Source organism: Pundamilia nyererei, unplaced genomic scaffold, assembly GCF_000239375.1.
Source record: "Pundamilia nyererei isolate P.nyererei 1_Seehausen unplaced genomic scaffold, PunNye1.0 scaffold00082, whole genome shotgun sequence".
Taxonomy (NCBI): domain Eukaryota; kingdom Metazoa; phylum Chordata; class Actinopteri; order Cichliformes; family Cichlidae; genus Pundamilia; species Pundamilia nyererei.
Genome location: NW_005187483.1, coordinates 1604117 through 1616186, shown reverse-complemented (window position 1 = coordinate 1616186; position 12070 = coordinate 1604117). Strand labels below are relative to the sequence as shown.

Below are 12070 nucleotides of genomic sequence, written 5' to 3'. Positions count from 1 at the left end.
TGTATTTTATTTGTTCCTGAGTAAATCGGTTTGGCTGAGATTAAAGTTATAGTTTTTACACAGCTGAATAAACATCAAGAAGACAACTGATTATCAGAAGTGTGAGATGCTCGAGAATATACTCCGGTGTCCCGTTATATTTTAGATAGCAAGGAGTTTATTAAGCTTCACCGAAACAATCTACAAATTTCATTAAAATTTAACAAACTATCATCTTGTCTTTATTTTTAGTTAGCACATACCTTACACACTTAAAGCTGTAAGCTAATGATAGTTATATAAGAGCAGACGCATGCTGGTGCAATAAGCTGTACGTTTTACGTCCAATGGATGCACGATCTGATTAGTCTACTAATTGCAAAAATAATCGGTGACTAGTCGACTATCAAAATAATCGTTTGTGGCAGCCCTAATACAGAAAAGATCCCAGGAGGGTTTAAACCTAAAACCTTCTTTCTATGATGTGCATGTGCTGTTTACTGAGCCAATGTGCTGCTGTGCATAAAAACACAAAGCAGATAACTTAAATGATATTACCATAAGAAAAGTACTTTTGGTTTATGGGGAAAAAATACTCAAAAAAATATTTCATCTTTACCGGGACAAAAACGATGCATGTGTTACCAGTGTGGTGACAGCTGCACAAATCAGTAAAGTTTAAGAGAAACCCCTCTTTAAATAGTGATGTTTTTCTGATATTTATCTGCCTTTATAAGGTTATTTACTTTGATTCTGAACAATTGAACGTATCTACTGCGTCTTACAAAGACATCTCTTACACAGCACCTTAAACAGTTTTCACTACTATCCAATAAAAAGACTTATTTTCTGACTTTGGTTCAGTGAGTCCTGCATTAATGTGAAAGAATTAGTATGCTGCTTCAGGTTTCTTATATGGGCCACCTTGGGTGTAAAGCTGCCATTATCTTGTGCACACTCTCTAGCCTTTCTTTCCAAATTAAGCTCAAAGCAGTCTTGAGCATCTTGATCTAAATAGTGTGACCTGAGTCTGAAAATTAGAAGCAGCATGTATGAGAAACACTTTTCCACTCCATTAAAAACATAATGAGTTAGCCACGAAGTGACTAATGCGATCACTTAGACCCTTAATGGTTAAGGGTCCAAAGAGCAGTAGCTATGGTACCCATAGCACGTGGCCACATACTAATATCCCAGGGCACCTGCTGCTACAGAGAACCTAACCAACATCTACCTGCACTGCTGTAATAAAAACAGAATAGATACATGGTTTGTATTGGAAAAGTTTGACTGAATAAGCAGATGGACATAGAGTGACTCAGCACAGAGGTTTCAGTGAAGATGTGTCCAATTCAAAAGAAACAGGTAACTCGAGATAAGGAAGGCGTGAGCTGATAGCTGGGTGATATCGGTCTAAACCTGTTCTCAAATAGATGAATCCGGTATCAGTGACAACATGCTGATTCTGTGAAATTCTCTGTTATTCTCTTTTAACTGCTCACACATCAGCAGTTGTGCACAAGATGCCAGTGGGAGACCTAGCAAAGCATGGAGGAAGAGAACAGCAAAGGGTCAGCAGTTTGGAGGTATTTCATGCCTGCCATGCCAACGACCTCTTTGACAAGACTGAAAAGATCAGATGATGACTGTGGGCTTCTCTCCCTCTCTTTTTACCTCTCGTGTTTAGTGAGAGACAGCAGAAGCTATGAGGACATTGGGTAGATGTAATACTTGTTGAGGAGCATTTATGATTACAATAACATAATGCACTGTCAACTCTATTAGTAGCATTTCACATCAGCCATCTCTTATCAGCTTATCAGCTGTGGATGCAAAAAAAAAAAAAGCAAAAAAAAAGAGAAAACAGAACAACTGTTTCCCTAATCAAAATAATTCTACATGCTTTATTATTCCTTTATCAACACACAGACACACACACACAGTCCAAGGAGTCAGTTTTTCCTGTCCCACCACACAGCCCCCATAGACCAAGGCAGATGGGGCTATATTAACAAATTTTGCCAAACAATATGCTCCAAGTATCCATGATGGCACGAACCAACTTACTGTCTGTAGAATTGCTAAGCCTACTACATAAATGTGTTTTTTCCTTTTTTGTGTGAGATGTGTTAGTACTCCTGATTTTCCATCAAGATCAATAAGAAAAAAAAAAACAACTGTTGGTTAATGAAATACAATGAGTACATTTCTTATTAAAGTGCAGCTGCTCTAATTTGTTATCTTCCCACATTTTGTGATTTGGAGTCAGCTTCTTCGCTTTTTTGTTGGCCTAACTAAAACATTTTGGTTCAACATAATCGCCCTGCTGACAGCAACAGCAGGTTCAAGTTCAGGTACAAAGCAGGACAGCGGTGTTGACAGAGGAAGGGGATCATCGGACTAACTTTCCCAAGGAGATACAACCCAACACATAAACCCTGCGACCCAGAACAATAGTTTAACCTCAGTTCAACCTTTCTCACAGCTCGATTTTACTTGGACGAGTTCATGTGCCGCTCACAGACAGTATAAGACGAGGGCGTAGCTATTGAGACATCAATCACTGGTTTCTTAAGTTGCACTTTGAAGCCTTGAGATCAGCGTTTTCATTATCTTCCTCTTGGTTTCTAAAAAGTAGATATGACAAGAAAGGGCAGGTCTGACTGCTCACAGCTTATCAATCACTAATCATTAGCCAATGACCATACCACTGATAATCATCCTTTTTAAAGCACAATATGACAGATTTACAAAATAGACTCAGAATGACCCAAAAGACAGAAACGGACACAATTTCCCCAAAGACTTTGACAGGACTTAGCTTTTGCCACCTAGTGGATTTGTCACAGAATGCAGGTTTGAAGCGCTTCCGAAATGGCTTTGTTTTTCTGACCTGAAAGCTACGTCTGTTTAATTCTGGCTTTGGAGCTGCTATGCTCAGTTCTCCAGAGCAGAACAAGGACTGAAGCATGGTGGCTGTGGGGGCCGTGTGCAGGGTGGTTCATGATCTTGGTTAGATCCAAGAAATCTTTTCTTGTCACACTACAATACCTGTATTTGTTTTCCTAGTGGTTTATTCATCCACCCATCCAGATAGTCTTTTATTTATTAAGAACTTTATTCAACTAATTTACACAATTTCAGAATTTTTGTTTTTTTATGTAACTCCTCTTTGTTATTGGCCATTTTTTGTTAACCTAACTGAGCGATTTCTTCATTTCATATTGCATCATTTTTACTGAGCTACTATATTTAGGCTATTTTGTTATGGGTTATATTTAATGTTTTGATTGCTGCGACCCAGTAAATGCTCAAATTTTGAGATAAGTACAGCTTATCTAACAATCAGCTGCAAAGTGATTTGTGACGAGATAAACGCTTTATATGACAACAGAGCTTTACTGAGGAGGCAGCTGATTACATTCCTCCAATTACTTCGCAAATAAAATATATTGCAAGTGGCATTATTTATTGAAATATTTTATTTACATGTAGCTGAATCTGTGTGGGGAAAAAACAAAACAAAACAGCAGTTTACTTCATTTTGCTACAGATTTCCCTTTGTTAGTCCCAACCACTCAGTCAATAATATAATAAAAACTTTTCATAATCTGTGTTACAGGAATAACTAGGAGTACAACGGACAATTTGCACCACTTAATATAACTAGAGATCTAAGAGCCCAGCAGCATTGTTATTGTTGTTTGGATGTTGATGGTGCCTCAAGGATTAAGCAAACTGACAGAAGAAAACATTAAAAGCCAGTCAAACAGCAATAAAAAAGTATTATCAGCAACAGTTGCTACATTTTAATTTACAAGGTCTATTAGTTTAATTCCAATACACCTAATACCCATCTACTTATTCCCACTCATTTGATTCAAGAATGGCTGAAACGATGAGTCAACGATGAGGCACGACGTTTTAATCAAACAAACGCTTACTGTTAAACACTTATTTCAGAATCAGCCTTTCTGTTTATGTTCATTGAAAAGGCTTTACCAGCTGGTGAGAGAGTAACAGAGGAGCAGACAAAATGCAATGTGAGTCATCAGCTGCTGTTAAAATACAACTATTTCAAAACATGTACCAAATACTGCAGTGCTTCTAAAAATACGTCTATTTATGTTAACCAATATCTCTCTTACAAGTCACATGGCAGTAGAAACTCAAAAACAAATTTGACAGTTATCACTATTTGAATAATATGGATGGATTCGTTTAAAACTATGATGCACTTAAGACTGCCTGAAGCCAGTTGCTAGGAGCTCAGGTAGAAAAAGAGACAATAATCTGTCTTTTTGCTTGTATCCACCTTTTCCAGCTTAATATTATGCCAACATACACATTAGAGCGCACTCTATATTCAGTGATCAACCAACCGTAAAGCACTGCAAGGAAAGATTAAAAGCATACTAAAACTAGTAGTAGTATGTTCAATCTAACACATAAACACACAGACCGCATCCCTCCTGTTCTCCAGCAAACAAATACCAGCATGTTTGCATCTTCTTACCGTGTACAGCCCAATCCTGCACAAGGCAAGGGACAGCTGCATGTGCTCCGACATTGCGTTCAACAACAAGTGTAACCCGCGGCAACAAACAACCCAAGCCTCTGGAGTAAGTGAATGGGTGGAGGAGGATCAGGGATAGCTGAGCGGTGCCAGGTCAACACCATGAGTCCCGTTCTTCACCGTGTCACGTTCAGCAGCCCAAAGCCACAGTTCAATTATTTTTTTTAACACTTGAGATTGAGTTTTGAAAGACTGCAGATGAGTGAGACTGACGGTTGTCCAGTGTTTACTCCCTACATTCATTCATAGAAAGAAAAGAAAAAAAAAACTATTACCACAAGGATCAGCAGGCTGACACAAGCTTAAGATTAGTTTGTGAGGATCTCTCTCTCCACAGAGATTACTGACAACTAGGGATCCAGAATAAGACTGCAAATTGGATTAGTCACCATTACACACCCACACACTATGGCCATACTGTACGCACAGCTTTACGGAGAAGAGAATATATTGCTTTCCATGCATGGAGGAGGATAAAAGGATCGACCACTTGAGTCTGCAGCGGTCGTGGGGATTTCAATCATTGTTGTGGAACGTTTTGTTGGAAGTCTGTTAACTGTGAGTCATCTTCAAATTGCTTGCTTTGGTCAGCTCGGCAGTCTAGTTCTAGCTGCTGCCACTATCAACTGACACAAATTTGTAGTTAAAATCTAAAATGCTCAATATTAATTCAATACGCTACATGATGAATAATTTCACCAGGAGGAGGCAGGAACACTTATTGAATTGAGTGAAAGTATCTGATATAGGAGTGAAGAAAAGTCATGTCTGGGGAACTTATTGCTGAGTATAAAATTGCAAGTGTTACACTTAAAAGTGACAATCAAAACTGTAATTCCAATTATTCCATATAATGTTTTTTCTGCAGTTATGAATAGAAATTTTTGCCATGCTCTTTAGTGCGTCTTGGGCACAAACACTGATTTATATAATCTGAGAATTTCTGGGTCATTCCATTTAAAGTCAACAAAATCTGAAAACAGTTTCCACCTGACCTTCTCAAAAATCATCTGATTCTTAGCACAATCATTTTAGCATACCTATCAAATCATGCAAAGTTCATATTGTGAAACAGCAGAGTGAGCAACAGTGTTTTTTTTCACCATTTCACAACGATAAGCTGGTGCAGTTTTTCAAGAAAAACGATGATATATCCTTTCATTTTGACGTGTAAAAGGGATTATAGATAAATAATTCTGCTGAGAAAAAGATTCTGGCATTAGACTGTGGTATTTGGAGTAAAACTGCTTAGATTGGATTTCTTTCAAAAGAAAGAAATGTTTTTCAGCCCTGAAAATGTAACACGGCTACGAGGTTAGGAGGGTTCACAAATTCTGGAAAAAATAAAAGATGCTGTCAAATTTAAGAATCACCCACATCTGTACTTCAAGGTCCTGCCATTCAAACAAACTAAAAAAAATATCTTACTTTCAAGGCAAAATTTTGCATGGCTTCATAACATGAAGTTATTGTACAAAAATAATCAATTTTAGAGGGTCAAGTAGTGGCTGGCTGATTTTGTCATGGAATTTCTTTTAAGCCTACAAACAATCCCAAAGTCAACAAAACAACTTTTCATCTAGTTGTTCTCAAATTACAATGTCCTTTTTCTTCATTAATTTAAAAACCAAAGCAACGGTGCAACTTTGGATCAGAAATCGGATTTTTTGTAAAGTGTTTCAAAAAGTGCTAAATAAATAAATCAAAATCCTATTGAATACAGTATATTCAAATCATATTCATGTCACAATTTTTATAGCAGACACCACCTTCTGTATTGGGATTAGTTATATGACAGTCTATGATGGCCCATTGTAAAGCACTTTATCCAATGATTGTAGGTCAGTAAGATGAACTGTACAATCGAAATCTTGGTAATAAAGCTGTATTTAATGGTTTGATAGACCAAGCCATTTTTTTATTTTTCAAGTAAAATGAGTATAAATCAAACAACAAACTCATTTGCATTTCCTTAATCCAGGAGCGTATTTTCCCCAGTAAAGAAATGTTTCGTCGTACCCAATGCTATGATATCATTTATGGACTGAGAGTAAAGGAAGTGGAACTCAAGACAACATATCAGTCAAGATAAAAAAGGAAGTCAAAGTGCCAGTATTGGATTATGATCCATTATCTTAACAGCAACACTGATCTTGATCCATTCCAAGATACTGATCAGTGGTCCTCTCCATAACACAATGAGCTAAACAGCAGATGGGAAGGACAAAAAACATGCAGGTTTACGATCAGTGAACACCGTAATCAAACTTAAACCCTCCAAGTGAAACCTGACTCAAACTTGTTGGCTCAAGTAAATGATTAGCCTAATATCGACCAAACAATAAAAGAAGCATATACCCTACTGAAACATTTTGAGTTTTCTTATCTGGATACAATAGGTCATTTTTTGTTTGCCTCTGGAGAAGAAAAGAAAAAAACTTGGCACAGATCTTTGCCAGCGCCAGTGAGGTGTGTAACACGGTCAGACAGGGGACAAAACATCAGCCTTGTGTCCCATATGCCAACAAGATATATTCATTCTGCCAACAACTTCCCATCAGCTCTCTTTCCTCTGTGCTTCTGCTGTGAGATGTCAATCTGCCAGCACCTGCTGTGTGCCCTTGGAAAGGAGCTCTTCTGAGCCAAAACACATGCAAGCTTCAATATATTTTCATAAAGGTGTGATCCTAATGCTGACTGCGTCAACAAAAGCATGGCTATTTTAAATGTTTTATTCAAAAATGTTGCCTGTTGTACCCTGGTGAAATCTCCAAAACACCCAAGGCATCATTTGAGCTTTTAATTCCTGTAAGCTAGTGGGATCATGTACCAAAATGCTTTCAGTGTAACGATAGCAATCATCAGAAGACATCTCATGTGATCCATGGTATCACAATACAATGAACAGGAAGTATAGCTTTCCCTTAAGCCTGCATTTGTGAGTTTCGTGTTCTTCACTGCAGGTTAGTTAACCTCAGTGACTTGGAGGAGTCATTATAACTCTGGAAAAGTTTACAAAAACATCTAAATGGGCTGATACTTATACAGCACTTTATATAACATGCCTCATTCACACCCATTCATACAAGCACTTTTTCTCTGGAGAAGTGCTTTCTATCTAACATTTAAACACATTTATATTCCAACTGATGCATTGGAAAGCAACTTAGGGTTGGTATCTTGGCCTGAACTGAAGCAGCCAGGGATCAAACCACCAACCTTCCAATTAACAGATGACCTGCTCTCCCTTCTACCTACCCAACATGTGACAGGAAATATATATATCGTATCGATATTTTATTCCAGACCAAAAATTAACATATTATACATTAATACATTATACATTACTTTCCTAAAAGTAATGCAGCATTTTACTTCATTACTCCCCAGAGAAAGTAATCAGTTACACAGTTAAACATTACTGTCTTGTTTATGACCATCTCAGAATATAAACCTTATGCTTCAGTCAGACACACCGACAGAAGTCCCTATCCTTTGAAGGACGTACAATCGATTTTTATTTTAGCGTTTGTTTGAAAAGCCAACGACACAAAGCAAAACTGACACACACAGTTAGAAACGGAGGCTACAATGCTACAAGCCTGTGGAAGTTTAGATTCTGACTGCTAGGCTAGGGATGGCATCCACTCCGTTATCATTACTCTCGTTCTTCACTAGCTTTGCGTTAGCATGCTGTTTGTGCACATGCTTGCAAAGAGCCAGTTGTGTTAGCAGTATAATGTGGTTGTTTCTGTCATATCCATTACTCCCTAGACCTTTAATACAAGAAAAATAAAAGTTAATGTCCATGTCACATGCACACACACACCATTTCCCTACTGACTGGCTCACTCACCAGGTTGCAGTTGTGGCTATGCATGTCAAATAGTAACTTGTCAGGGAAAGATAATGGCAGTGGGTTGGACTGCGAACAAAACATGGATACAGGTGTTTAGTCCTTCAGTAAATCCTTTAGTGTATTAACAGTAAAATGCAAACGTTTGCTCAAAATTTCTAAGCATAAGATGAAGTGATCTCCAAAAGGTAAAAAGCAAGAAGAAAAAATTCTCACAGAATTTTTGAATGAAAAATGAATGGAAAAAGTACCCTGTGGGTAACTCTTAATAAACTGTGAGACATTAAGAAATGAATTTACACAAGGAAAGGCAAATGCATGAACATTTCAAAGCTTTATAAATACAATATTATACATGACTTTATATTATATATAATGTCGTGTATACCCATTAAGTAGAAGGCATCTCACTGCAAAATTAAACATTAAAGGGTGGAAATTAACATTTACACAAGACTGATGCATACAGGAAGTAATTCCTGTGCACTGATGAAATTAAAACAGAATTTAGTGGCTGAAATAAGAACACTTCTTCAACTTTTAAGAGTGAGCTTACAATCGATTATAGTTTAAGCTTGTGTTGCAGCTAGTAGTACAGACAATGTTTTACTGGTAGTTGGAAGAATGTATTCGGTTAAATACCAGCTAACTATGGAAGCAAACATCACAACAGTATGTTTTATAAAGCGGGATAATGATCTTAAACGCATCACAAGTGGCTTAAAGTTTTGTCATGGCCCCCACAGTCCCCTGACCTAAATATTATCAGAAGTATATAGACAGGCCTCTAAAGAGGAGTGCATCTAAGATAGCGGGAAGGTTTCACATAACTTGAAGTCTTTTCCATGAAGATTGTTTTTAATGGATTTTTGCCCAAACAGAGAGCTTCTTAGCTGATTTACAAAAACTCTTTTCAAGCTGTATGACACTTGCCAGTTCAAGTGTAGGGCGACCAAACCTTAACATTTTTTATTTTGAGATCGTAAAAGACAAAGGTTATTCCATGAAGTCATCTTTTATAGGTTATGTATTCATAGAAACTTTCCCATGCCACTGTGCCCATCTCACAAGTAGTTTAGTTTTACAAACTGCAAATACTACTACTAAGGCCTTAAGTTTTACTTTGTGTTACCTTCTAATTATGGTAAGAACCAAATACAGTCCCGATCAAAAGTGTAAGACCACTTGGGAAAAAAATAAAAGAAATAAATAAATAAACAAACAAATTTTAAAACAAGGTTCCAAGTAGAGCTTCAACATGCAACAAGAAGAAACAGGAGTGAGACAAAACATTTTTTGAGCATGTGGTTTATTGAAAACAACGCTTAAACTGAAACAGGCTGTTTTACAGCCGATCAAAAGTTTAAGACCACACCTCCAAAAAACCCGTAAACCCCCCCAAAACAGAAATCGAAGTTCCAAACATGAACTCAGTAATGAGTAGCTCCACTGTTATTGTTGATCACTTCAAAAATTTGTTGCGGCATGCTTGATGCAAACATTTCCATGAGGTGAGTGGAAACATTTCTCCATGTGGTGAAAACTGCTGCACAAAAGGCATCTACTGTCTGGAACTGTTGTCCATTTTTGTAAACTTCCCTTCCCTCCCAAAGGTTCTCAATTGGATTTAGATCAGGGGAATATGCAGGATGGTCCTAAAGAGTGATGTTATTCTCCTGGAAGAAGTCCCTTGTCCTGTGGGCATTATGTACTGTAGCCTTGTCCTGGTGAAAGACTCAGTCGTTACCACACAGACGAGGGCCCTCAGTCATTAGGGATGCTCTCTGCAATATCTGGACATAGCCAGCAGCCGTTCGGTTTGATGTCCCTGCACCTCCTGAAGCTCCATTGTTTCACTGAAGGAAAAAGCATCCCACCGTTATGGCACCTCTTCCAATGTGGCGCGTAGAAAACATCTCAGGTGGGATCTGCTTGTCGTGCATTGGAAACCATCAGGACCATCAAGATAAAAAAAATGTTTTCATCAGAGAATAAAACTTTCTTCCACCTTTCAATGTCGCATGTTTGGTGCTCTCTTGTAAAGGCCAAACGGTCAGTTCTGTGGTGTTCGAGGAGACGAGGCCTTTGAAGACGTTTTTGTTTTTGAAGCCCTTCAGTCTCAGATGCCGTCTGATGGTTATGGGGCTGCAATTGGCACCAGTACCGGCCTTAATTTGGGTCGAGGAACGTCCAATGTCTTGACGGATAGCCAATTGCATCCTCTGGCTCTGTGCTGGTAAAAATTTTTGGGTGTCTTCCACTTGACTTTTTTTTGTTCCATAACCTTCAGGATCATTTAAAAAAATAAAAATAAAAAAATAAAAAATAAAAATGACTGTCTTATTGCATCCCACCTCAGCAGCGACGGCGCACAGGCGCTTATGCAGTTTAATAGCCCAACTATGTTCAAAAAGGGAACTTTCTTTGCCTTTGCCATCAGAAAGTCATGACAGTGTGACTACCTGACAGAAAATGACAATGAATCCACATTTTTGCACAAATTTGGCCTTTTAAAGGCATGTGGTCTTAAACGTTTTAAGGCTATAAAACAGCCTGTTTCAGTTCAAGCATTGTTTTCGATAAACTGCATGCTCAAAAAAGAAAAAAAAAATTTTCTCACTCCCATTTCTTCTTGTTTCACATTGAAGCTCTACTTGGCACGTTGTTAACCCAAACATGCAAAATATGACTTTACCATTTTTCCAAGTGATCTTAAACTTTGGATCAGGACTGTATGACTCAAGCATCAAGGCTTTCCATTTGATAAAGATGGTAAGCAACAACTGTTTAACGACAACCATCACAATTAATTTACAGATTTTCTTTTTTTCTTTTTTTTTTTCTTTTTCTTTTTTTTAAAATCCAATTGTGTCAAAATCATATCAGCTCAACAACATAACATTAACAACATTACATATATGAAAGGATAAAATATTGGATGAATGTCTGGCAGTCACTGTCACAGAGTCTTTGCATAACTTAATTTTTTTTTTTTTAAGTGCTGGTTGTTTGACATTAAACAACGTCGATATTTATTTCAACATTACAGATCTGTCTTTGGAAAGTACACAGCAAGGTTTTCACCAGAAGGTCAGTCCATGAGGGTTTATTCATTCGTGTACAGGAAGTAAATACGTCATCACAAAAGGCAAATATTGTGTAAGACTGAGGGAAAATGTGTAAGCTGTAAATCTCACCACACCCATAAATGAGACGAATGAGCACTCAGACCGCTGTCACAAGGACAAAAACAGAAAAATAATTCTTACCTCACACCACATATTTTGATTTTTCTCCATTATTCCCTAGTTCGTTATATTAAGAGTTTTCTTCATTAAACCCTTTTTTGAGCTACTTTGCCTTATTATACATTTAATTTTTTTGAGCCAATATACTTTATTTGAGCTTTGTTGTTAAAAGTTGTATTTAATGTGCTGGCTGATGTAACACAACAATTTCCCAACTTTTGGGATAAAATATTTCTTATATGAATAATACATAAAGCCTTACAGTCTAATAAGCAAATTTCTATTTAAAAAGGTCATGTCTGCTAGAATACCATTATAAATAACCCTATATGTTCTTGTGTGAGCTATAGAAATTAACCAACTAACAGTACTGCCATGTTTGTGTTTTCACAGACAGCTGTGGTCAAAACT

General features: G+C 37.4%; 1 protein-coding gene across 3 annotated transcripts in view; it reads right to left on the bottom strand.

Moving 5' to 3' along the window:
- Positions 1-12070, bottom strand: part of LOC102214895 (ADP-ribosylation factor-like protein 15) — a 97757-nt gene that overhangs the window by 83293 nt on the left and 2394 nt on the right. The window contains exon 1 of one of the 3 annotated variants that reach the window (XM_005738179.2): positions 4496-4840. The exons of 1 other annotated variant lie outside the window; for it this stretch is intronic. In XM_005738179.2, the coding sequence (XP_005738236.1) occupies positions 4496-4549 (54 nt within the window). In that variant the 5' untranslated portion in view covers positions 4550-4840. Of the gene's footprint in view, positions 1-4495; positions 4841-12070 lie in introns of those variants that run through there. One more of the 3 variants, XM_005738178.2, reaches the window with a different exon arrangement.